Raw genomic sequence first — 27,037 nt, forward strand, 5'->3', positions numbered from 1 at the left:
TTGCACACCCCTGTACATCTTTATGTTTGTATGTTAATTTTTTCCCAAGAGACAACACACTTTTTGGAAAGGGCTAGAAACAGAACTGTAAAAATTTACTAGAGTACACAATCATTAATTTTTTTTACATTAAAAAACTGTTTCATAGAGAGTTACATGAAGAAAGGGTAGTATCAGATGTGGACTCTCATGCACGTCAATGGATTCTACATTGCAACAGTGCAAAACCAGCACACACTCATCCACCCACAAAGAGTCTCTGGGGAGGGGGCCCAATTGGCCAAGGCAGTTCAGCTGACACATTTCACTGGGTGAGTGGAGTGTGAGGAGATGACCTATGACTTGGGCAGCCAACTAGAGGCCTGTAAGCAAGATCTGCTCCCAAGAAGCGAGATCCAGCTGTCCCCTGCTGGAAACAGGAGGCTAAGACTAGATGGAACTTTTGATTGGGCCAGCAAGGCTCATGCATTAATTTGAAACACATTTTAAAACTGTACAATGCAAACCTGCCACACATTCAATTAAGATCTTTCCAATTCTGTATGCACATTTACACAGACTCATACCTGAACACACATGGCCTGGAAGAGAAGGTAGGCAGAGGTAGGCAGTGCTGACCATGATGGAGCTGACAATTTCTGAAGGGGGTTGGGCTTGTCCAGCAACATGCATGTCTGGCTCCTAGATTCTTGGCTGGAGACCAGAGGGCTCCCCTTGCCAAAGATACAGGAGTCAGCCATCTCTGCATTATGCCCGGAATAAAACATGATTGGTTTTAGGAAAAGGGACTAATTAAAACAGGTTGAGCAGAACAGACCTGTGACTCGCTGATCCACCTTGACACACATGTGGCCTAAAGATCAGAGCAAAACTTTACAAAAAAGGCAGTCTCTTGAATGGGCCGGCCTATGAAACAAAGCACTTGGGGTCCTTCTTCCCCAAGCATGGGCTGTCAGAGACCGAGCAGACCCCAAGCAACATCACAGGGCAAGCGTCTTCTTGTGTGGTTCACCAAGGCGACCAAGCTTTCATTATTAAGATGTGTCTGCATGGCTTTGGGGTGATGGGTGTTAATGAACTCAAGAGTCTGCATTCACATAAACTAATAAGCATCAGCTGCTTCTTTAGGGGTTATCTCAGGTATGGGGGCAGGGAAGAGAACAGAGTTATTCCAATATTTGTAAGTGGATGCTATATACAGACATATATTCCCAACAGGAAACAGTCCAAATTCTCCTCTTCTGCATTCTCCAATGGCAGGCACATTGCAAGGAAGAAACTTTTCTGCAGGGACCATTTTTGCACATCAGCCCAATCTAGTGGCCGAAGACAGATTTCGAGGGATGCAGTGCGGGAACAAGGCTAATGCCATGGAAGAGAATGATTAAAGAATGTGGGTCATGGTTTGCACATGATAAATAGACTTGATAAAATTAGTAGTTAAAAGAACTCAACCATCATTTGCCTAGAGCAGGGATTCTCAAACTTAGGTCCTCAGGTGTTATTGGACTTCAACTCCCATAATCCCCAGCCTCAGTGGCCTTTGGTTGGGGATTATGGGAGTTGAAGTCCAATAACACCTGAGGACCCAAGTTTGAGAATCACTGGGCTAGAGGATCAAACATTTCCTTAAAAAACAAAAACCCCAACACACATCATACTGAAAGCAGGGCTGTGTGTTCCTGCCCTATAAACAGATATATACAAAGTCCTGCAACAAGAATTATGCAAATTTAGCATAGTTGCAAAATACAGTCTGACTTTCATTTTTATACATACTATTATACTTTTTTTTTTTAAGGTTTCGCCAGTCATGCATCAAGGAGGGATGGTGCAAAACCCTCAAAACCTTCCAGCCCTCTGACTTGTGAGATTTCAGATTTTCATGCATATCTACACAGCCATAAGGGCTAGAAACATGAGCCTTAAAAAAAAAAGTGAAAGCCAAGATCCTCAGGAAGCCAAAGCTGAAACCTTCACCCAGTACTGCATTCTGCTTTTTTCTTGTGGTAACCACAGAGCACTGATGATAAAGCTGCCACAAATCAAGCTCCTATGCCCATCTGTGGATTCATGCAGATCAAGTGCCATGTGGCTTAGACTGGGGGAGGGACACGCATCAGAGGGTGGGAAATCACCATGTCTGCCTTAGAAGGAGACAGCCTCTTGCTCGCCACAGATGGACCAACAATCTGGAGAAAGCAAAAGTGTTTCAGAAAGGAAGAGATTCATCCTTTGGGGCAAGACCAGGCCGAAGGGCTCAGCTTACAGTGAGCTGTGCTTCTTTCCAATGCTGGTTCCCCAGCACCCCTCTTGAAAACAAAAAGGCAAGTTCGCTGAAGAGCCCAACGGAAGTAGAGGGAGACAGCTTCACCCCCCTATATCTCGCTTCTACGCGCTGTTCTTTCCACTTGAAGACAGGCCAATGGCACGTGGCCAACCAGCCGTAGCGTCGGGATCATGGGAAAGATAGCAGCGAGAGAACAGATGATTGTGCACCAACCTTGGATGCTTGCAGCTGCAGCAAATCTAAGAACGGTGGGAACAGGAGTAGCAATGGAGCCCAAGTTTAAATGCAAAGACAGGGCACTTCCAGGGGTCATTTTAACTAGAAGATCGTTAGGGTTCTTGCTGCCCTCCCCTGCTTTTTACCAACACCAGGTTTTTCCTTCATGATATGGTGTTGTGTTTTTAAATGACTAAGATTCAACCCAATTAATGGAGCAGTTGCCCCTCTGAATACCGTCAAACCTAATTCTGAGCAAAGGGAAGGGAGGCATTGCAGCCCCGTGACCTTGCACATGTCCGCACATGCATGCACATAGGTGTGCAAATCCAGGAGATTCACTCCCACACTGGAATATCCAGAGGAGCTGAGAATGTCCGCATGAGCTTCTGCCCCACAATGCGTCTGCAGCACGTCCTTGGTCAAGAGCTCAGGGAGAGGGCAGCTCCCATCTTCTCTCCGAGGAAAGACAGTGCACCACTCCTTCACAAGAGACTGGCCAGGCTGGTGGTGGGGCCATTCTGGGCCTGGAACTGTACAGGCGGGGGCCCATCGGTCCACTGCAGGGGAGAGAAGTGGGAGGCAAGTAAAAATCCTAGAACAGATTTTTATTTATTTATTTTTATTTATTGTTAAATTTATATACCGCCTTTCATTAAAACAATCCCAAGGCGGTTTACAGCAAAAAATTAAACACAAGATGGTAAAAAAGACACAATTAAAATATTAAGTGAAAAATAAACAAATCTGATTAAAAATTTAAAACAAAAGCATAAAAGCAATACAGAGTATAAAGAGCAGCAGCACGAAATCAAATAAATGCCTGGGCAAAAAGCCAAGGTTTTACACTCTTTCTAAAAGCTGTAATGGAGACCGAGGAGTAAATAGCCACCGGGAGAGCATTCTAGAGTCTGGGGGCAGCCACAGAGAAGGCCCTGTCCCATGTGCATGACAACCAAGCCTCCCTCATTGTTGGTACCCGGAGCAGAGCCCCCTCAGATGACCTCGTCAAGCAGGCAGTAACCCTTGGGAGCAGGCAGTCCCTCAGGTATCCCAGGCCCAAACCGTTAAGGGCTTTAAAGGTGAAAACCAGCACCTTGAATTGGACCCGGAAACAAACTGGTAGCCAGTGCAGCTCTTTCAGGATGGGTGTGATGTGCTCCCACCGAGCAGCTCTGGACAAAACCCTAGCTGCCGCGTTTTGCACTAGCTGAAGTTTCTGGATAGTTAGTCTTCAAGGGCAGCCCCACGTAGAGAGCGTTACAGTAATCCAGCTGTGACGTGACTCAGGCATGGATAACTGTTGCCAGATCTGCCTTCTTGAGAAAGGGAGCTGGCGCACTAGCTGAAGCCGTGCAAAGGCACCCCTGGCCACCGCCTCCACCTGAGCTTCCAAAAGCAGAGCTGGGTCCAGTAATACCCCCAAGCTGCGTACTTGCTCCTTCAAGGGGAGTGTAACCCCATCCAGAACCGGTGAAATCTCCTCATCCCGATTGGCTCTCCTACTGACCAACATGACCTCCGTCTTGCCTGGATTCAATCTCAGTTTATTAGCCCACATCCAAGCCATCACGGCCTCCAATCCCTGATTCAGGACATCCACTGCCTCCCTAGGATCAGGTGACAAGGAGAGATAGAGCTGAGTGTCATCCGCATATTGCTGACAACTCAGTCCAAGTCCCCGGATGACCTCTCCCAGTGGTTTCATGTAGATATTAAACAGCATGGGGGACAAGACCGAACCCTACAGGACCCCACAAGCCAATGGCCACGGAGCCGAGCAGTGGTCCTCCAGCACCACCTTCTGGACCCTCTCCCCACGAAAGGACTGGAACCACTGCAACGCAGTACCTCTGATTCCCATACTCGAGAGGCAGCTCAGAAGGATACCATGGTCGATGGTATTGAACGCCGCTGAGAGGTCCAGCAGAACCAACAGGGACACACTCCCCCGTCTATTTCCCGGTATAGGTCATCCACTAGAGCGACCAAGGCAGTCTCAGTTCCATATCCGGGGCGGAAGCCAGATTGAAAAAGGTCCAGATAATCTTATCATCCAAGACCCTCTGCAGCTGGGACACCACCACATGCTCTACCACCTTGCCCCAAAAGGGAAGGTTAGACACAGGTGTATAGTTTTCCAGGTTGGAGGAATCAAAGGAGAACTTTTTTAGTAGTGGTCTTACCACTACCTCCTTGAGGCACGATGGCATCTTGCCCTCCCTTAATGAGGCATTGATAATCACCTCCAACCATCTACCTGCCCCCTCCCTGGCAGCTTTTATTAGCCATGGAGGACAAGGGTCAAGAGCACACAATGTCGCCCACACACTGCCAAGGATCTTGTCCACATCCTCAGGCTGCACCAACTGAAAAGAATCCCACACAATAGGACCAGATGGTACCAGAGGCACGTCTGCCGGAACTGCCAAAACTCTAGAGTCCAAATCAGGACGGATGCGAGCGACTTTATCCGCAAAGTGACACGCAAACTGATCGCAGCGGGCTGTGGGTGGTTCCTCCCCCATTACCTGGGGGGGATGTGTGCAGCAATGTCTTAGGTACACAAAACAGCTCCGCCAGTCTGCACTGAGCAGATGCAATGGAGGCGGAGAAAAGGCATTTCTTCGCCACCGCCACCGCCACGGAGTAGTCCCTAAAATGGGCCCTAGCCCGTGTTCGGTCAGATTCATCACGACTCTTCCTCCAGCGTTGTTCCAGCCATCACCCAAGTTGTTTCATCGCCCTAAGCTCTGAGGAAAACCAAGGAGCTGAACGGGCTCCACCAAGCCGGAGAGAGCGTTTAAGAGCAACTGTGTCAACAGCCCGGGCCGTCTCTCCATTCCAGAGATCAACCAGGGCCTTGACAGGGTCACCAGCTCTGGACACTGGAAACTCCCCGAGAGCCTTCTGGAATCCAAGTGGATCCATAAGCCTCCGGGGGCGGACCATCCTAATCGGTCCACCAACCCTGCAGAGGGCAGACGGAGCAGTCAAACCAAACTCCACCAGATGATGATCTGTCCATGACAAGGGAGTTATCTCAAACTCCCCCACCTCCAGATCATTTTCCCCCGGTCAGCAAATACTAGATCTAGAGTATGTCCTGCCATGTGGGTAGGGCCTGATACCAATTGAGACAGGCCCATGGTTGCCATGGAGGCCATGAAATCCTGAGCCGCACCCACTAGGGGGGCCTCAGCGTGGACATTGAAATCCCTCAGAACAATAAGCTTGGGGGAACCCAAGGCCACCTCCGAGACCACTCCCGCCAGCTCAGGAAGGGAGACTGAAGTGCAGCGGGGTGGTCGGTACACCAGCAGAATCCCCAGCCTATCTTGGAGGCCCATCTTCAAGGACAAACACTCGAAATTGTGAGATTGCCTGACCGGACACCTGGAAATGGGGAGGGTCTCTCAATAGATGACTATCAGATCAGCATGATTAGTTGATGGGGAGCAATTCAGTCTCCCCATTTAATCAACACTTCTGGTTCTGTGACCTGTATTATAGGAATACCTTATAAACATGATTTAAAATAGCTATATACCGCTTTTCAATAAAAGCTTCTCAAAGTCCTTTACGTAGCAAAAGTGAGGCTTGCAAACCTGTTTGAATCAAGTAGTGGTTTTAGCTCTCTTTGCCTTCCTTAGCAGTGGAAACCCCACCTTGGGAGCACCGTGCCCCCTCCAGAACCAGATCTTGGGAGTGCAGAGAGGGAAGTTGATACAATAGCGACTTCTGGCTCTACCTGCTGCAGAATCTTACATAGGGAAGTTGCTTTCTATTGAGTCAGATCTTTGATCCATCTAGCTCAGGACTGTCTCTACCGACTGGCAGCAGCTTCCTGCTTTCCGAGACATGGGACTTTCCCAGCCCTACCTGGATATGCTGCTGGAAACTGAATCTGGGACCTCCTGCACGCAAAGCAGTGGCTCTACCTCGGAGCTACGGCCCCATCGTCATCTTGTCCCCCAACCAAGATGTGAAATTCCACAAAACAAAGGCTGGCACGATATGCGGGGAGGGCCTTCCGACACACAGGCCAACATACCGTGATGAGGTTGTGTTCTGGGAGGCTGCAGGCCTCAATGTGATCCTGGAGCAGCTGCTGGGAGAAGTTCTGGTGCATTTGTGCTGCTTCGTGGGCATCCATGGCATTGCCGCAGGCTTTGTTCAGATCTTGGTGCAGAGGGGAGATGGGAAAGTGTTACCCTGGCCTGCCCAACGGAGTTTCCCCTGCACTTCAAATGGACACTGCTAATGCCACTTTGTTCTACCTAGAAGTGCCTCTTCCCCAAGTAGAACAAAAGGGTCCATCGAGTCCAGCCCTCCATATTCCAGAGTAGCCAGCCAACAAGCCTCCAGGAAAGTCACAAATAGATCTTGTTTGCTTTGAAGTTGGCAGTCAAAGGGGAGAGGGAAGAGAAGAGAACCAAGCGCCGCAAAGCTTCACGTCTTTGCTGCAGTGGCCTCGAGCTGCTGTGCTGACCCCTTGAACTGGGCACTGGATGGGTCAAGTTTTCATCCAGAACACCTTCAGTGCTCCAGGCCCAAAGGAAGACCGCATGTGAACATAACCCCTCCTTATCTGTTTAACAACCTATTTTTATATCACCCCAAACCTGTGTCTCTGGGTGGTTTACAACAAAACAAAAGAAATAACCCCAAAAGGCTAACACATTTAACTGTTGCATTTGAATGCAACTGAAGTCAAACTGGTTCAGGTTGGCTTCTCAATCTGCCTGCATAAAGGATGCTTGACTTACCCCTCAAGAGAGCAGATGACCAGAGCTGCACAGACATGTCCGGGATCTTGCTGGCCAGCTGCATGGCTGGGACCACCATATTGTTACTCTCCTGGAGAGGAAAAGGATTTGGGTCCAGCCACCTTGCCAGTCGCTGGTGGAGATCTTTTGCGCTCTCCAAAAAGGGAATACCCAGCCAGGATTTAAAGAGGGACATGGCTCACCCTGTGGTTTCCTAAGACATAGAAGATATGGCCCAGGAGAACGAGGGAGCATGCCGTCAACCGGTTCAAGTCCTCGGCGTTGGACATTTTTAGGGTCTCTCGTAAAAAGCGCCTTCCAAAACAAAGCAGGAGGTCAAGCAAGAGAGGACTTTTTCATCCAGGACACAGACACGCCGCTGCTCTCCAATGACCACCTCCCGCCAGCCCCCAGTGAAGCACAGAGGTTGCCACTTCTCTAGGCACAGTCCCAACTGCACGGATCATCTGACCGCAGTCAAGCAGTGAGGCCATTAATTGACTGGCACCCTGTTTGCCTTCTCCCTCCCTCCGGAAACAAACCAGTCCGGGAAAGCGACTTACTTTGCTTCGTTGTACCTCCCCTGGAAGAAGGAGAAGAGCCCTCGGATATAGAAGGCAGCGGCTCGCAGGCAGTGGGAACTGGAGGCAAGGCAGACAAGCAAGCAGGGGTCAGAGGGAGCGGGGGGGGGGCAGGGCGGGTACGCAGGCTGCTGTCATGTGGGCAGGAACTGCTCAACGAGACAACACTCCACCCCTGCCCCTCCAGCCAACGGGCAAAACACCCAGACAGTCTTGGTTCAGCGTTAGGTTGTTGTGGGCTGCCCCGAACAGTATTGCACTGGTGGAGTGGGAGAGGAGTCTTTGTAAGTCGCAGTAAAGAAAAGAAGGGGGCTGCTCTTAAGCAAAAGGGAAGGCCACGGAGATGAGCATGAGAGTGAAACCACTGGGTCCTTCTGGCTCAGGACTGACAGAGGCTCCCCGAGACCTCCGTAGCCGGCAGGATTTCTCTCTGCCCAACTCCCCAGATAGGAGATTATTCCCAGGCCCTTCTACAGCAGCCAAGCAGCTGCTCTACCACCGAGCAAACGCCCCACCTCAGACAGACCGGCACACCCAAACAGACCACACTGTGCTGTTTTCACTCACAGCCGGCCACCCCCAGGGACCCAACAGTCGCTACAGGCCACCTCCAGCCTCCAAGGCAGGATGCCTCTGAGTCCCAGCTGCAGGGGAGTCACAGCAGGAGAGAGGACATGCCCTCAAGTCCCGCCTGTAGGCTTCTTACAGGCACCTGGTGGGCCACTGTGCGAAACAGGATGCTGGACTAGATGGGCCTCCTTGGGCCTGATCCAGCAGGGCTGTCCTCATGACTCCGAGACAACACAGCTCTCACCGAACCACCCAAAGAGAGCAGGGCTGCAAGGCACAGGGCGCTCACTGGAGGCCTGCCCCGCCGCCCCACCACGACCACCCTCCCGCCACAAGGAGAGAGTTGCAGAGCTGTAGGCATACCTGACAGGGAAGTTGTGGTCTGGATTGATCCTTTCCAATAAACTGTAGAGCTAGAGCCGAGGAGGAGGAGGAGAGAACGAGGAGAGGGGTTGGTTTGTTGCCCAACCGACATTATTGCTCTTTAACAGCACAGGAGGAAGCAGCAAAGACTGCCAACACTGGACTCGGGCCCCGGAGCATTCTTCCATGGTTCTCATGTCCACACAAAATTAGTTTCAGTGAAATGTGTGCACACACGGATGTGGGACCCAGGGCTGCACATATGGCAATGCTTTGCAGGAGCATGGGAAAAGCACATCATTCTGCTTCTCTGGTCAGCTTTCATTCAAATTAAAAAAACCACCAAGTTTCTAGTCCCTAGGGTGACAAAGTTATGCTCGCATCTATGCAGGGGGAGACGGGCTCTGCGGTTTCCCAGCTCCTACCTCTTGATGCCTGTTCCCCTCCCGGATGTAGACGCTGGCCAGGTTTGTCACGATGAAAGCCCAGAGTTCCTGATGGGTGGTGAGCTGCAAGACAGCAAGGGCAGGTGTACAAAGGATAGCGGTTTTCTCTGCAGCTCACAAAGGAAAGACTTTTCGTTTCCTTAGAAAGGTACCCTTGAAAAAGACTCCCCCGATTCAACACGCGGGCTCAGCACCCTCACCGCTCAAATGCCAGCCTTACCCGGAGCGCTGTGGTGAACTGGGCCTCTGCATTGTCCATGCAGTTGACAGAAATGCAGTACAGTCCCTTCAGGGGGAAAGAAACAGGAAGTCACGATTCAGGGTTCAAATACAGACTCTGGCCTCTAGAGGGGAGACAGGAGAAAGCAGGGGCCCGTGTGGAGGGGGAGCAGGTCTTCTATGTCCTCAGACGGGGGCAAAGCAGGGTCAGGATGACGCCAGACTATCACCAGAACCACGGAGGCTGCCTTCTACCAAGTCAGACCCCTGGTCCATCTGGCTCCGGACAGCCTACACGGACTGGCAGCCACTCCCCAGGGGGTCAGGCAGGAGTCTCTCCCGGCCCTGCCTGGAACTGCTCCAAGGGATTGAACCGGGGACCTTCTGCGTGCCAAGCAGGGGCTGTGCCACGGGACTATGGCCCTGTCCCCTAACCCCGGAGTAGTAGCACACCACGGGCAACGCCTTCTGTGCAGGCATTCTACTTTTCTGAAGGCCTCCCCACCCGCCTTGGGCGGGCACGCACCCCCCCCTTCCCCCAAGCATTTCGGACTCGCAGCAGCTCTCTTCCCATCATCCTGCTCGACTTCCTCCTTTGCCCAGGCATTATCCTCTTAAGTGTTAACGGAGAGCCACCGTCCTGGAGGGAACTCTCTCAGCTGCCCATCCCAAGAGCTCTGGCCAAGCCTCAACACAGCAGGCACAAAGGAGCAGATAAAAGTGCACAGGTGGGTTTATCCGCAGACTGGGGAAATGGCTACTTGTTCACAGGAACCAGCCCTGGGGGTGCGTGTGTATGTATGTGTATGTGTGTACACACACACACACACACACACACACACACACACACACACACACACGCACGCTCTTTGGGGCCGGCTGTTCTCCCCCTCCCTCCTGCCCCGGTCTCTCTTGCCCCCCTCCCCCCTCCAGCCCCACGCTCTCTTGCCCTCCCCCCTTCCATTCCTCCCCTCCCTCCCCACCACCACCTGCACAGAGCATCTCCAACTGGCACCGCAGCTGCTCCTCATGGGGCAGTGGGCGGCCAAAAAGGGCCCCACCACCGCCACCCCTCCTCCTGGGCGGCGAACAGGGAAGCCCCACCGCCCATTTCCCTTCTGCACCGGCCTCCAATGGGCATTTCCCTCTTGCCCCAGCTTCCAATGGGAGCCGGGGCTGCGCCCTGCTACCCATTTCCCTCCCACACCAGGCTGCAACAAGCGCGGAGGCTTTGCCCCCACCGTCTGTTCCCCACTCACTCCTGCTGGCACCGCCTGTGCCAGTCCATCCCGCTGCCTCCCGCCTCCTCCCAGCCGCAGCTGTGATAGGCCTGCTGCCACCTCCTCACAGCAGCTGGCCAACCAGCGCCCAGCCAATCAGGCACTTCCTTCACCGGCACACATAGCCCTTGCCACATCCCCACACATGGCTGTGGCTGGCTGAGAAATTATATACACACACACACACACACACACACACACACACACTTACTTAAATGCAGCAACTCTCTCACTTTCTATGGTAAATGGAACTGCCTAGGTGCTTTAACCAACCCACAATCTTGTGCACCCCTGAAACCACGCAGCCTAAGGACACAAGGAACTTCACAACAGCCACGCCACACTTACCAGGAGAGTATGCAGCTGAGCCGCGTGATTGGAAAAGAGCCGGGGAGACTGCTGGCAGAGCTGGCAAACTTGAGAGATCTTTCGAAAAACAGGGAAGGGAGAATTTCAGCCAGTGCTGGTTCTTTCCCGCAGCCATTCACCCAACCTGAAATGCTGGCCTCCTCCCTCTGCCTGCTGCTTCTACACTACCACTGCTGGGTGCAAGGTGGGGGTTCTGATGGGGAGGGGGATGCCAACGCATAGCGCCGCAGTACTCAACCCCTCCACAAGAGAAGAGACTAGGCAAAAGCCTGGGGCCTGGTTCAGTGCATGCCACATTAGAACCCCAAGGGGGTGGGGAGAGCAGACTGTACCTCTTTAGACTGCAGGCGAGGAGGGGTGCCACTGGTGCCGGTTCTCCCACACCAAGAAGTTTCTGCAAGGAAAAAGCTCGCCCCCTCAGGGAGGAGGCTACTAGCCCAGTGCACTCCTTGCAGGAAGATTTGGTTTCAATATCGACCCAGAACATTAGGATTCCCACCTGCAATCTGAAGTGGCACAATGCATGGAGCCCTTCGGGACTCCGTGACCCCCTCCTACTGCATGCCTGGACCGGACCTTGGGCAGGAGAGCTCCGCTGGGCTCCCTTCCCGGCATCACCCTTTTCCTTTCAAAGTCAACTGTGAGCGGAAACGCCAGGCCAGGGCTGGGCAAATCCACAGCGAGCTCTCAGGGGCCCTAGACACTGCGCGGCACGTTCTGCAAGCATGGCAGGCTCACAAGCCCCCCTTCCCGTCCGCCCCACAAGAGAGACGGATTGCCCTTTACCTCCTGAAGCGCCGTCGCTTTGTGCCCCGTGACGAGGCGGCACATGATGATGTGCTCCAACAGAATCACTTGGAAGGACGATAAGATCGGGCTGCAGTCCAGCACTGGGGAAGAGCGGGCACCGGTTTTAGCAGAAAGTGAGCAGACAGGAGCCTTGTGTGCAGAGGGAGAGCTGCTGCCGCTGCCGCTGTCACAGCTGGCTTCCCCCGGAGCAGGCAGCAGCTGCTCAGCAGTCTTGGGGGTGTGCTAAAGCCCCCAGAGCCCTTGCGGCTGTCAGACCCACCCTCTGCCCCTCTTTCCCTTTCCTGCCCGCATCTCCTTTGTCTGGGGGAGAAATGAAGCGTGCCAAGGGAGACCGGCCACGAGCACAAGGCGGCACAGGATCCCCGCGTCACTCAAGCAGAGACGTTGAAAAACCCCGGACTCTGCCTTCTGCACAGATGCTCTGGCCGGTCAAATGATTCAGAATGGAACCGTTGGGCTAGCTTTGCCGAAAGACAGCAGAGTCATTATTGGTGATGGAATTTGGAGCAGGAACTAGAATGGGCCTTGGGAAGGTGAATTTAGCCCCGCAGTCAGAAGGAAAAGGGAGGGCCTTGCAGAAGAGAAAAGGGGCATCCAAGCAACAGGGAACCATCACCATAAAGAGACCTCCCCCCCAGCTTTTTACGTGACTCACTTTTGAGTTTCTCCAGCTGCATCAGTGCTTTGTCAGTATACTTTTGTGCCTTTTCCAAGTATCCGGCCTGCATGGAGTGCATCACAGTCACCTGGCAAGAGAACACCAGAACCCTCTGCTGTCACTTTTGTGCGTCTGCAAGGCCAGGCCCTGCATTCACTCTGCAGCAAGCAAGAGAGCAATTCATGTCACCCACAAGGCCATCCCAGAAAGTCACCCTGAACCGGAAGAGACATTCTCCCCCTGCAGATCGGCAGATCATCAAATACTGCCGGAGTAACTGGATCATGCAGGCTTAAAATCGTTTGCCTTGTCCTATCAGCAGCACCAAGCCACTTTGATTTATTTCATTTCCAGACTTTCCAAAATGAGCGCCCCCTACCTTCAGGTGCAACTCTGCAGCTACGAATCAGAAAGATCCTGAAAATCCAACCTTCTAGAAATCCCCAGGCTGCAATTTTAAGCAGGCTACACTGAACTCAGGGGGAACTCCTTCACGATAAATATATAAGGCTGCCTTAGGCCAAATCAGACCTTTAGTCACTAGTCTATTCAGCCAGCGTGGTGTAATGGTTAAAGTGCTGGACTAGGACCAGGGAGACCCGAGTTCAAATCCCCATTCAGCCATGAGACTAGCTGGGTGACTCTGGGCCAGTCACTTCTCTCTCAGCCTAACCTACTTCACAGGGTTGTTGTGAAAGAGAAACTCAAGTATGTAGTACACTGTTCTGGGCTCCTTGGAGGAAGAGCAAGATATAAATGTATTATTATTATTATTATTATTATTATTATTATTATTATTATTAATAAATATATATGTATGTATGTATGTATGTATATATATATATGTGTGTGTGTGTGTGTGTGTGTATATATATATATATATATATATATATATATATATATATATATATATAAATAAAAATAATATTCTTGTCTGCCAAGACAGGAAAGATCTTTTTCAACCTTGCTCCACTGACCACCTTTTAAGTGGAAATGCCACAGACTGAACCTGGGACTTGCTGCATGAACACATGCTTAGGAATAAGCAGGAAAAAAGCACTTTCTAAAATAAAGAATGATTTACCCAAACTGCACAGCCCTGTCTGTGGTGACAGAGTGACAAGGGACAGACTAGATGCGACCTGACTTTATTTGCAAGGCAAGGGATATGCAGCACAGCAAAGCAGCTCACCAGGTAGACCAGCACACACATGTGCTCCTTGGGCAGCCAGTGGAAGAGATCTGCAGGGTTGCTGGGCAGGATCTCATCATCGTGGAGAGTCGAAATGGTCTGGATGCACTGCTGAAGCTGTTTCAGGCATGGCTTGACACTCTTCACCTGCAAAAGAGAGGGATCACCTCAGGGGAGAATAGCCAGCAATATTCAGAAGCAAGGAGGCAGGGCCGTGTCTAAGGTCGGGGTCAGAACTGCCCAACAAAGCACTTGCTGGCACAGGAGGCTGAAGATGGACTGATTAAAACTTATTTTATTTATTTATTCAATTTATATACCACCTGACTCCAAAGGCCAGAAGTGTCTTTTATCAGTTTCAGCTGATACACTGGCTGCATCCATTTCTTGAGATAAATGACCTCAAAACAGTAGTACATCTGCTGGTCACCTCCAGACTTGACTACTGCAAAGCGGTCTATGTGGGGCTGCCTTTGTACGTAGTCCGGAAACTGCAGTTAGTCCAGAATGAGCAGCCAGATTGGTCTCTGGGTCATCTCGGAGAGACCATATCACTCCTATCTTAAAAGATCTACACTGGCTGCCGATAAGTTTCCGGGCAGGTTTTGGTTATAACCTATAAAGCCCTAAACAGCTCAGGCCCTGGGTATTTAAGAGAACGTCTTCTTTGCTATGAACCACACCACCCATTGAGATCATCTGGAGAGGTTTGTCTGCAGTTGCCACCGGCTTGTCTGGTGGCTATTCAGGGACGGGCCTTCTCCATTCAGCAATGGAGAAGGCCCGTCCCTGAATAGCCACCAGACAAGCTTTGGAACACACTCTCTGCTGAAATAAGAGCCTCCCCATCTCTCACAACTTTTTAAAGGGCAGTCAAGACGCATTTGTTCATCCAGGCTTTTAATTAGATACTGTTTTAATTGTGTTTTAATAATTTTAACTTTTTAATTGTTGCAATGTTTTAATCTTATTGTTCTGTAAACCTCCCAGAAAACTTACGTTTTGGACGGTATAGAAATGTATTAAATAAATTAATAAAGAAAGAAAGACAGACAGACAGACTCTAGGAGGTTTTAGGGTTCTGAAAACAGTAAATGGTGTACAAAAGAATCCCAAATAAAAAAAATCCTAATATACAAACCTTAAATAATTAAGTATCTTATTTAATCATTCTCTGGCCATCCCAGACCTGCCAATAATGTTCTTTAGAAAACTGAAAACACTTTTTTGCGAGAGTTATTTCCACTATATCCCTGAGGAATGAAGCAGGAGGTTCCAAAATAGCCCTTTTATTCAGAATCAGTTCAATGATATGCAATGCCTCATTTTGAGGAATGTTAGTATATAATGAGATAACATCTACGTCACCATAAAAAGTTGTTACATTAGTTCAAGGATCTATGATTTTGGTGTGTGAAAGATTAGGAACAACACTAGCAATATTAACAATTTATTATTAGCATGCCAGGAGCTTTTCTGGATCGATACACAAAACATGGACCCCCTTTGGGTTGAATGAGGAGGTGAACTCACTGAATGCTGATTTATTTTTCTAGCCATTGTTACTATTATTGGACAAAAATACAATTATATACTGATTCATTGTATTATGGGGTATGTAATTTGGACAACTGGATTATGAACTGCATATTAAGTATTATAAACTTTATCCCTACTGAGGTGTTAAAATGGTGATACTCAAATAGTTGGAAAGTGAAACATTTGATTTTTTAGCCTTAGGGTAAGTTGTTTCAAAATTAGTATGTCTAATGGAATTATAGTTTACAGCTGTTAGGATTACTCTAATGGAAACTGCCAGATATCACCGTATTTAAATGTTGGGAGTCTGTAGGGACAAGATGGCAAGAGAGGATGTCTTTATTTTGAGATACAGCATTAAAACATTGAATGTACAGAGTGAGTATGAACACCCCATTTGGAATATATGTGGGAGGCATGGGATTCTAAGTAAAAGGGGAATGTATATTGGCATCTTTGTTGATGATGATTATTATTAGGGATTAGCGATTACAAATTCAAAGGGCTGTATTTATATGAGTGTTTCTAGTGAGTATTTGATAACAGTATTATTATTTATTATTTTACATTGTCAGACAGGTGTTATTGACTGGTTTGTTTTATCCAGACATCGAGTCCTTCCCAAGGACCTGGGATGCCAGAATTTTATCATCAATGTTGCTGCTGCTGTTATAGATATAGTCGCAGAATATAGGCTGTTCCCAGTAAAGCTGCTTTTTGTAATTGGCTGGTGGTGATTTCTGTGGCCCCGATGGTGTTGAGGTGCTCTTCAAGGTCTTTGGGAACTGCACCCAGGGCGCCAATGACCACTGGGATTATTTTGGTCTTTTTCTGCCACAGCCTTTCAATTTCAATTTGTAGATCTTTGTATTTGGTGATTTTTTCTATTTCTTTGTCTTCTATTCTGCTATCCCCTGGTATTGCTATGTCGATTATTTTGACTTGTTTTTCTTTCTTCTCAACTACAGTGATATCTGGTGTATTGTGTGGCAGATGTTTGTCTGTTTGTAGTCGGAAGTCCCATAATATTTTTACATCTTCATTTTCGACCACTTTTTCAATGTTATGGTCCCACCAATTTTTGGCTACAGGTAGCTTGTATTTTTTGCAGATGTTCCAGTATATCATCCCTGCTGCTTTGTCATGCCTTTGTTTGTAGTCAGTCTGTGCGATCTTTTTACAACAGCTGATTAGGTGGTCCATGGTTTCATCTGTTTCTTTACAAAGGCGGCACTTGCGGTTTGTGGTGGATTTTTCGACTTTTGCTCTTATTGCATTTGTTCCTAGTGCCTGTTCTTGTGCAGCCAGTATTAAACCCTCTGTTTCTTTCTTCAAGTTGCCATTCTTAAGCCATTGCCAGGTCTTGGTGATGTCTGATTTTCCACTTATATTGTGCAAATATTGACCATGCAGGGGCTTTTTTCCCCATTTTTCTGCTCGGTTCTTGACTTGTTCTTTCTTGTAGGCCTGCTTTCTTTCATTGGTGTTGAATAGTTTCTCGTTATTGACCATTTGCAGTGCATCTTCTTCACTGTCCTTGATATATTCTTCAAGGCCTCTTTTCTCCTCCTCTACTGTTTGATGGACTTGCAGCATTCCTCTTCCACCTTTATTATTATTATTTATTCAATTTCTGTACCACCCTTCCAAAAATGGCTCAGGGTGGTTTACACAGACAAATAATGCATAAATAAGATGGATCCCTGTCCCCAAAGGGCTCACAATACAAAAAGAAACGTAAGATAGACACCAGCAACAGTCACTGAAGGTACTGTGCTGGGGTGGATAGAGCCAGTTACTCTCCCCCTGCTAAATAAAGAGAATCACCACATTAAAAGGTGCCTCTTTGCCAAGTTAGCAGGGGCTATACAGATTATATTTTTATTATTTACTTGGAGTATATTTTTGAGAGACTCTTATGGTTGATTTTATCTATGTTTATATTCATTTATTGTACAGACTGCATTCATTCATTCATCCAACATTTATATCGCGCTTTTCCTCCAAGGAACCCAGAGCAGTGTACATGGTTATGTATGTCCTCACAACAACCCTGTGAGGTAGGTTAGGCTGGGAGATATGAGACTGGGCCAGAGTCACCCAGTGAGTTTCATGGCTGAATGGGGATTTGAACTCGGGTCTCCCTGGTCCTAGTCCAACTGAAGACTGAGTAATGTCCAAAACACATCTAGCATATTGAGAAGAACTGTTAGACATTTTTCTGAAATAGTTTGTATCAATTCACTAGTTTTTAAGAATTATTCATAGGGTTTTATTCAGGACATCACATAGACTTTAATCACACCAACTGAGAACTTGGAAAAAATATTCGTTTGGACTTTTTAATATCACAATCACAGGACTGAATGTATACATGTTTGATGGAAAGATATCATTTTTATGTATGATTTGTTGTAAGGATTTTAATAGTGTTTATTATGAGTTATGAGTGGGAACAATGTATAGGAATCAATGAAGGGTTATAATTTATCATGACTGTACGATTACATGAGATACTTCATTATTTAAGATTTGTATAGAATTATTATTTGAAGGGGTTTTGTGCACAATTTACAGGAGGCTGAAGCTCAGAGTTGCATACAGAAATCCAAGAGACACCCAGCAAGGAACAGACTACTGCTCTTGCTTTCAAGCCACACCCCTCATATTAATAATCACCACAGCCCTGAAAAGCAAGCTTTTATTCGTATTCTAGTTAAAGTATTAATATAATGTAACACATAGATCACGACGACAGACTTGGGTTCCACTCAGGCATGGCATCTGCTAGCCAAAAGTGCATTCATATAGCTTTTTGCACCCCACCTTTCAGCCCCAAAGGCCTTTCCCCATGCCCAGTGGCTTCCAGTCACTCAAGAAAAATGTGCCGGGGGGTGGGGGGGGGGAAAGCAGCAACTCAATACCACAAAGGAGGGCAGGGGAATCAAGCCATCTCAAAGCACAGCAAAGACAGTCTTTAAAATGCAGCAGAATGCCAGTCAAGAGGGGGGACCAAACAGGGGTACTGTGTCAGTTTAGACATCACACCAGACCTCACATGGGAACTGCGATGGCCCAGCCACATCCACTGACCTGACCAGCATCCAGGTAATGCGTCACCTGCAACACCAAGAAGAAGACCCTCAGGGACTCCTTCTGGATGGGGTTCCCTTGCCAGTTCTCCACTATCTGCCCACAGAGCGTCAACAGCGGGTGCACCTCCTGCAGCTTCCTCTCCATGAGGAGCAGCTGTAAGAAAGGAAGTTGGGCAGGGGGGAGGGACAGAACAGCAGATGTCAGAAGAGTTTCAGGGCTGCAAGCAGATCACAGGAAGCTGCCTTCTACCGAGTCAGACCACTGGTCCATCCAGCTCAGTACTGTCTACACAGTCTGGCAGCAGAGTCTCCAAGCTTGAAGGCAGGAGGCTCTCTCAGACCTATCTGGAGATCCTGCCAGGGAGGGAACTTGGAACCTTCTGCATGTAAGTACTCTCCTTCCCAGAGCGACTCCATCCCCTAAGGGGAACATCACAGTGCTCACACGTGGTCTCCCATTCAAATGCAAACCAGGGTGGACCCTGCTCAGCAAAGGGGACCATTCATGCTTGCTACCACAAGCCCAGCTCTCCTCCCCAAAACGCACCTGCAGGAACCCGGGATCAAACCAGGGCCCATTAGCTCTGCAGTCTAATGCTCTCCCATCTGAGCTATTTCGGCTTATGATGTTTTTAAAGACATCAGCTTCCCCCAAGTGCAGCAACCCCGAGCACTTTTCAAAGGTCAGACGAGCCTGGCACTCAGCCGCCTTTGGGGAAGCACCAGAGGAACTCCATCCGAGACCTTGGAGAGCTGCTGTGCATCAGGACAGAGAATACTGGACTAGATGGAGCAAGGATCCGACTTGCTCGGAGGCAGCTTCACAGAAGGGGAGGACTCAGTGATGAGGTTTGCGTGGAGAAGGGTCCAGGTTCAGAACTGGGAACTTACCATGCCTTTACTCAGCAGAAACAGTGCTCTAAAAAGAGAGACAGGCGCTCATTAGGATTAAAGCACAAAAACCATCACTGTCCCAAACAGCACACACATGACAGAAGGGGTACAGCCCACTGAACAAAGCGGTGACTCGGGCCTGTTCTACATGCTGACTGCCAACCTTGACTGCCTGTGATCACACTTCAGACTCGAAAACTGGTCCCAACAGATGCAGATTCATGCGATCTCTGTCACACTGATCTGCGAATTGTTGATCTAAGCAAGCTTCTGTCATTGTAACAACACATCCAGAACCCCCCACTGCCCTCCCTCCCTGTGAATCGAAGGTGTGAGACCCACCTTGTATATTCCGATCCCACCACACGGGCATATTCTGCTCCGACCCCCAGAAGGTCACAAGCTGACACCAAATCTTTTTCAAGTGTGTGAAGTTGCTGATCGGGAAAAGAACACACAGTTGCTTTTCCACATGTCTACTTTTCAAATCTGAGCTCAGTGGGCCACACAATTTAATGGAATTGATACAAGGTAGCCAGTCAACTACAAAACTTCCTATGTAGTTTTTTCTGTGTTTCCAAAGCAAGGTTATAATGTCAGGAATGGAATATCTAGGAGATAAATATCTTCTTTTCACTTTGTGCATATCTGCAGCTCTTTTAGACCTCTCTCCACCTGATCATGGTTTCACAGAACTCACTCAGCAGTTCTTGAACTTCTTGCATTTACAGAACTCCCCAGATCCTCAAGCATCACCCCTGGACCCCACCCCATTTATACATTTTCGTAATATATACTCAGGACTGCTATTTTCAAGAACTTTATTCTGACGCAGCAGGAAGCAAATTCAATTAAGTGCAGTAAATAATCTGCATTAAAAGCTCTGGGCCCTTTTCATATGCATTGCTGGGGAAAGTAGAGACCACTGCACTCTTGATGTCCCTTGTCCACAGTGAAAGCCATTGCTCAATCAACTATAGTTGATTATAAACAGCACTTTGGGCAAGCTACCTTTAACACCATACTTAACGTTCGGAGGACCACCTAACCCCATGGACTCCCTAAAGGGTCCATGGACCTCAGGTTAGGAGACCTTGCTCTAGCCCATCTGAAAGGAAACGTTGAGGGCAAGCTTACCGCAAGCTGGAAAAGGAGCCGGCAGTGCCAGTAGGGTGTCTGCTGTGAAATCTGGATAGCTTTCCGCAGCAATGGCTTCGCTGTATCAACTGAGTTCTGAAACACAGGCAACAAGAATCAATGCATATGCACCGAAGGCAACGGGGGTGCAACCTCCAGCACAAAAGGAGCAAGACAGGCTTTCAAAGCAATGAAGCTGGACACCAGGCAAGTATTTTAGTCCAACAAGGTTTTCAGCACTGACACAAACAGCTGCACAACTGCGCTATCCTGCAAAGCATGCAAAACGCACACTTCGGTCAATCAATAGTACTATCCTCTGAAGACACACAAGAACCTCAGGGCTTCCTTGCTATATATGACCATTCCCTCTTGATCAGACCCACCACCACCACCGACCGTCTCATTTAGGATTCTCAGACAGGCATCTTTCATACAATGTGCCTTTTGATAGGAAAGCATTCTTAAACTAAACTTGAAAAATATGCAAGTCAGTTGGACAAAAGCTTAAAATAGGCACCGTCTGCACTCACCCATTTTAGACTGAAATAAGTAGCCATACAAAACCCTCTCTGAGTGCCAGCCCCACAAAACATTGGCATTCCCAAGGACTATGGCTTCAGGCATGCTCTTCCGCACTCACCTCTTGACAATAGAGCTCGGAAAGGAGGCTAGCCGCTTCAAACTTGACATCCTCAAACTGTGGGATCTGGAAGTGTCTGAGTTAAGTTAATGCATTAGATTTGGGGAGGCTAGTTGACCTGCCCTGAGAACACATCTTAAACATAGGTTCTCCTACCTGGGTCCCCAGATGTTGGACTACAACTCCTATCATCCCCCAGACACAATGACCAAAGAGCCCTTTATTTAAATGGTTCTCAAAGCAAATCAAGGGCTGAAAGATTTCCAAAGTGCAGATTAACAAAACCACAGCACAGAATCAAAGGGACTTTAACTTTTAGTCCATACAGAGACTTGTAGTGTTAAGCATCCAGATAACCCAGGGCCAGTTTTCGCACAGGACAATCCTAATTTTCAAGAGATGGGAAAAGGATACTTGCTGCGATATCAACCACTGCATTAAAAGAGAGAGAGAGAGAAATCAGAATTCCTCAAATCAATACACCGGAGTTCACACAGAGAACCAAATAAAGCAACTATACAGTATAAACATTTAAACATATAAGGAATTATCTATAGGATTCAGATTGCAGTGCTGCTTATCTGGTCTAAATACAAGATCTCTTCCAAGCCCCTCCACACAGAAATGCAAGGAATGAAGACATTAGTAGATACAGATGTGCAGAGATGAAGGGGAGAAGGAAAGAGATAGAGGGAGAGATTAGACAAGATCCTTTTTAAGTGCTACTTCTCCAATCCCCTCCACAGATAGTAAGCTATTTAGAAAAAGAGCAAGCAAGTAATATATACACATGAAGAGAGAGAGAAAACAGCTATAAATACATGTGTACAGGAAGGAAGAAATGCTCATATGCTGATGCTGCTATCCAGTGTTCTCTCTAACAGGGATTCCCAGATGTTGTTGAGCTACAACTCAAATAATCCTAAAGCAAAGGCCATTGCAACTGGGAATTCTGGGAGATGTAGTCAACAACATCTGGGAATCCCTGTTAGATGGAACACAGTTGCTATCTGGCTCAAATATAGATACCCCTCCACAACATCTTTTACAAAGATAAAAAGCAGAATGCAGATTTATATATGAAGGAAGAAGAAAAATACAGAGATCTGGAAGGAAAAAGAGATATGTAGAGCCAGAAGGGACAGATAGATATGCAGAGAAAGAAGTATATAGAGAGCAGGGCTGCACAACTTTGGCCCTCCAGCAGATTTTGGTGAACTCCCATAATCCCCAGCCACAGCAGCCAATAGTCAGGGATTACAGGAGTTGTAGTCCAACATCTGCAGGAGGGCCAAAATTATGCAGCCTGGATATAGATAAATATGCATACAGACACAGGCAGACATACAAAGACACACCCCCCCCCGAAAAACAGAGAAGGGGGGAAGGAAGAACAGATAGATATGCAGGGAGGAAAGCGAGAGAGAAGAAGATACAGAGATAAGCAGAGAAAGAAGAGACAAACAGAAAAGGAGTGAAAAAGAATAGAGAGGGGGAGAGAGAGAGACCAATATAAATATCCAGAGAGAGAGAGAAATATGCAGAAGGGGAAAGTACACATAGAACTCCTGCTAATTGAGCAAAGAGGCATCTTTTCAAAGCAGCGGTTCTATTTATTTAGCAAGGGAAGAGCAACTGGCCCTGTCCAACCCCAGCACAGCATCCCTCTGGTGGCTGTTGCTGGTGTCTTTCTTATGTTTCTTTTTTAGACTATGAGCCCTTTGGGGACAGGCAGCCATTTAATAAATTAAATTTAATTTCTGTATGTAAACCGCTTTAGGGACTTGGGTTGAAAAGCAGTATATAAATATCTGTTGTACCTAGCTTCTTTCCTTCTGCACATTTATCTAGCCTTCCTTTCCTACATTTCTATCTCTGTCATATACATGCAAGGAAGGGGGGGATGTAGAAACGGAAGACTAGATTAATATGCACAAGGAAAGAATCTAGATAGGTATGCAGAGAAGAAAGGAAAGATGGAGAGGAAGAGACGCACAGATATGCCTAGAGATATAGAGCTCCATGGAGGAACTAAAAACATACAAGAACAGAGAAGGACAAATGGATAGATACCGAGGAAGGAAGGAAAGAATAGATGAAGGAGCCACCGAAATGGTCTACAGTGGAGAAATGCTTGACTAACAAGCAGATGATTGTCAGTTCGAATCCCTGCTGGTACTGTATCGGGCAGCAGCAACATAGGAAGGTGCTGAAAGGCCTCATCTCATACTGTGTGGGAGATGGCAATGGTAAAACCTTCCTGCATTCTACCAAGTCACCTTAAGTGGCACAGCGGGAAAATGCTTGACTGACAAGCAGAAGGTTGCCGGTTCAAATCCCCACTGGTATGTTTCCTAGAATATGGGGCACACATTCCCAGACCACAGGAAGCACCTCCATCAGGAAGCAGGGATATAGGAAGATGCTGAAAGGCAACATCATCTCATACGGTAAGGGAGGAGGCAACGGTCATCCCCTCCTGTATCTTACCAAAGACAACCACAGGGCTCTGTGGGCGCCAGAAGTCGAAATCGACCTGACGGCACACTTTACCTTTACTTTAACTAGATATGAAGGAGAGAGGGAGGATAGGGGAAGGAGGGTGAAGGGATGAGCAGAGCAAGAAGCGAGGGGGGGAAGAGCCAGGTGTGCAGAGAAGAAAAGGCGGCCGGCAGCCAGCTGGGGGGAGAGGAGGGGGGGGAGAGACGGGGGGCTTCGGCTGGGCAGGGAGAAAAGGCGGCGGCGGCGGCGGCTGGTGGGAGCCTGGCTGGCTGACTGACCGCCTTCTCGAGGTGTCCTCGGGCGAGCTCCCCGTTGCGCGTGTGGTGGTAGAGGACGGAGCCCAGCTGCAGGTGGGTGCGGGCCTCGACGCGGGGCGGCGGCTTGCGGGGCAGGACGGCCTGGAGGCAGTGGACGCAGAGGCGCACCTTGGGCGGGCTGGACGTGCGGAAGTGCTCGGCCAGGCCCAGCAGCGCCACGTACCACGACTCCGACGAGGCCCCCGGGGAGCCCGAGGAACCCCCGCCCGCCGCCGCGGCGCCCGCCGACGAAGAGGACGAGGAGGACGAGCCGCCGCCGCCGCCCCCCGCCGCCTCCGAGCCCGGCCCGGGGGTCCCGCCCGCCGCCTGGGGGGCGGGGGCCGCCGCCGTCGTGGTGGTGGTCGTGGTGGTGGTCGCGGAGGAGGAGGCCGCCGTGGAGGAGGAAGCGGCAGCCGCGGAGGACGGCGTGGCCGCGGAAGACGAGGAGGAGGCCGCTGCTCCGCCGCCGACGGCGGCCATCTTAGATTGACTGCGGACCGAGCCCTAGGCAAGGTGAAGGGCGGGGGCAGGACAGTGCGCGTGTGCGGGCGGCGCAGGGCGCCACGGGAAACGGAGTCCTGGGGAAGGGGAAGTCGCGTAGGAAGACTGGGCTGGTGTAGTACTTTACCGTGCCCCTTAGTGCGTTCTTCTCTTCTTATTCCCTGCCACTCAGATTTCGCTACTACTTCCGTGTCGGTGCTCATGCTCAGTCCCCGTTTGTAGCCACTCAGTTGCCCATACATTGAAGAGACTTTTGCAGCACATTACATTATGTTTAATGTTTAAGATGTTTTAAATGTTTTTCTCTGAACAAAACATTAGAATATTTTGGTGCTTTGGGACAATGCATTATTTTTTTTAAACTGATGTTTAAGACTGTTAAAATTATGTTTAAGATGTTTTAAATGTTTTTTAAAACTGATGATTAAGATTGTTAAAAATAATGTTTAAGATGTTTTAAATGTTTTTTTTAAACTGATGCTTAAGATTGTTAAAAATAATGTTTAAGATGTTTTAAATTTTTTTTTCTGAACAAAGCAATAAAATATTTTGGTGCTTTGGGAACATGGGCAGGACACGTTGAAGGGCAGGGTAAAGTACTGCTACACTTGCTCCTAACGCTAGCTTGGCCAATGGGGGTGGGAGAGTAAGAGAGGTTGAGCGGTTCCAACTACTGCGCAGCTCGCTAGGCAGGGCGGGTCTGTCCCCTTCCGGACCCTGCCTGTCGCTCCAGGAGGAGGCGCTAACCCATCTCTTAAGGATACCGGGAGCTTCAGAAGAGCACTGCGCAGGCGCCGAGGACGCAAAGCCTGCTGGGAAATGGAGTCCTGGAGGAGGCGAGCAATGATCCCTCGGGCCTGAAACCACAAAGAAGCACGGGGCTCTTCCCGCCTCCGGCAAGGAACACGCGAGATATAGTATTCTCCAGAGCGTTGAGTCCTTTGTTTTCGAACTCCTCTACATTTACTAAGGAAGGAATGTTCCCCTTCCCATTGAACATAAGGGGATTTCCTATATTTACCTGAATCCAGGACTAGTCTGCAGTGTTTATTTTATTTTATTTAACACATTTTTATACTGCCCAAAACGCAAGTTCTCTGGGCAGTTCACAACAAAACAATAAAAACAACCAAAAAAAGATTAAAACATTTCAACAATTAAAATTTAAAAGGTTAAAACTATTAAAACACAATTAAAACAAACAATATCTAATTAAAAGCCTGGGTGAACAAATACATCTTGACTGCCTTTTTAAAGGTTGTGAGAGCTGGGAAGGCTCTTATTTTAGCAAGAAGTGTGTTCCAATAAGCCTCAGGGCAGCAACAGATAAGGCCCGTCCCTGAGTGGCCACCAGATGAGCCGGTGGCAACTAGACAAACCTCTCCAGATGATCTCGATGGGCATTGTGTGGTTCTCTTAAATACCCAGGGCCCAAGCTGTTTAGGGCTTTATAGGTTATAACCAAAACCTTGTACTTTGCCCGGAAACTTAACGGCAGCCAGTGTAGATCTTTTAAGATAAGAGTGAGATGGTCTCTCCTAGAGACCAACCTGGCTGCTGCATTCTAGTCCAACTGCAGTTTCCGGACTATGTACAAAGGCAGCCACACATAGAGCACATTGCAGTAGTCAAGTCTGGAGGTGACCAGCAGATGTACTACTGTTCTGAGGTCATTTATCTCAAGAAACGGACGCTGCTGATGTATCAGCCGAAGCTGATAAAAGGTACCTCTGGCCACTGCCTCAACCTGGAGCTATTTGCTCCTGGGTCTCACAGCTTTTAGAAAGCATGTTAAATTGTGGCCTTTTACCCAGGCTTTTATTTGATTGTCTTTGCTGTTGCTCTTTGTACTTTGTATTGCCTTTATGCTTGTGTTTTAAATTTTTAATCAGATTTGTTTTATATTTTTAGCTTAATATTTTAATTGTTTCTTTTTTACAATCTTGTTTTAAATGTGGTTGTAAACGGCCTTGGGATTGTTTTAATGAAAGGCAGTATATAAATTTAACAATAAATAAATAAATTTCCCGAGTTCCGACCCCGCACAATAAGTACCTCTATCTTATCTGGATGCAGCCTCAGCCTCTGACTTCTCATCCAGCCCATCACTGCCTCTAGGCAGGCATTTAGGGAGGTTATGCCTTCTCCTGGTGAATTATATATAATCCCTCCAAAGCAGGGGCCTGCCCTTTCCTGCTGAAATAGCATAATCTTCTTTTGTCTTTTGCTCTCTCCTGTTTAGGACCATAGGCAGCTGCCATGTACTGAGTCAGACCATTGGTCTATCTAGCTCAGTATTGTCTACCCAGACTGGCAGTGGCTTCTCCAAGGTTGCAGGCAGGAATCTCTCTCAGCCCTATCTTGGAGATGCTGCCAGGGAGGGAACTTGGAACCTTCTTGCTCTTCCCAGAGTGGCTCCATCCCCTGAGGGGAATATCTCCCAGTGCTCACACTTCTAGTCTCCCTTTCATATGCAACCAGGGTGGACCCTGCTTAGCTAAGGGGACAAGTCGTGCTTGCGACCCCCAGACCAGCTCTCCTCTCAACCTGTCTACTCTTTGGTGCAGACAGAGACCTGTATCCTCTTTCTCTGGAAACCAGCATGTCTGTTGAGAACACTATATATTAATAATGAGTAACAAGTATTCATTCTGCTATTAATTGTAC

General features: G+C 48.4%; 1 protein-coding gene across 2 annotated transcripts; it reads right to left on the reverse strand.

The window, feature by feature from the left end:
- MAU2 (MAU2 sister chromatid cohesion factor) lies at positions 1-24,489 on the reverse strand. Of its 2 annotated transcripts, none has more exons than XM_053298963.1 (19): positions 23,852-24,489; positions 21,486-21,503; positions 21,072-21,137; positions 20,429-20,524; positions 19,634-19,728; positions 19,289-19,316; positions 18,396-18,551; positions 13,764-13,910; positions 12,569-12,659; positions 11,890-11,993; positions 11,083-11,160; positions 9,456-9,521; positions 9,215-9,298; positions 8,790-8,839; positions 7,839-7,916; positions 7,479-7,590; positions 7,276-7,366; positions 6,561-6,688; positions 1-3,066 (listed from the first exon to the last, which is right to left on the reverse strand). In XM_053298963.1, exons 1-19 carry the CDS (start codon positions 24,347-24,349, stop codon positions 2,992-2,994), a joined length of 2,061 nt encoding a protein of 686 aa, XP_053154938.1. In that variant the 5' UTR covers positions 24,350-24,489; the 3' UTR covers positions 1-2,991. The 2 variants fall into 2 exon arrangements, with proteins under 2 accessions (XP_053154938.1, XP_053154939.1); XM_053298964.1 differs by having other exon boundaries at positions 24,054-24,172.
- Positions 24,490-27,037: the final 2,548 nt, after the last annotated feature.

Source organism: Hemicordylus capensis, chromosome 2, assembly GCF_027244095.1.
Source record: "Hemicordylus capensis ecotype Gifberg chromosome 2, rHemCap1.1.pri, whole genome shotgun sequence".
NCBI lineage: Eukaryota > Metazoa > Chordata > Lepidosauria > Squamata > Cordylidae > Hemicordylus > Hemicordylus capensis.

Coding starts and splice junctions, on each gene's coding strand:
- MAU2 (XM_053298963.1), bottom strand. CDS start 24,349: ATGGCCGCCGTCGGCGGCGGAGCAGCGGCCTCCTCCTCGTCTTCCGCG. Junction 19,729..20,428: donor GGCTCCTTTTCCAGCTTGCG/GTAAGCTTGCCC, acceptor TTTCCCGATCAG/CAACTTCACACACTTGAAAA. Junction 11,161..11,889: donor AAGCGACGGCGCTTCAGGAG/GTAAAGGGCAAT, acceptor GTTTTTCGAAAG/ATCTCTCAAGTTTGCCAGCT.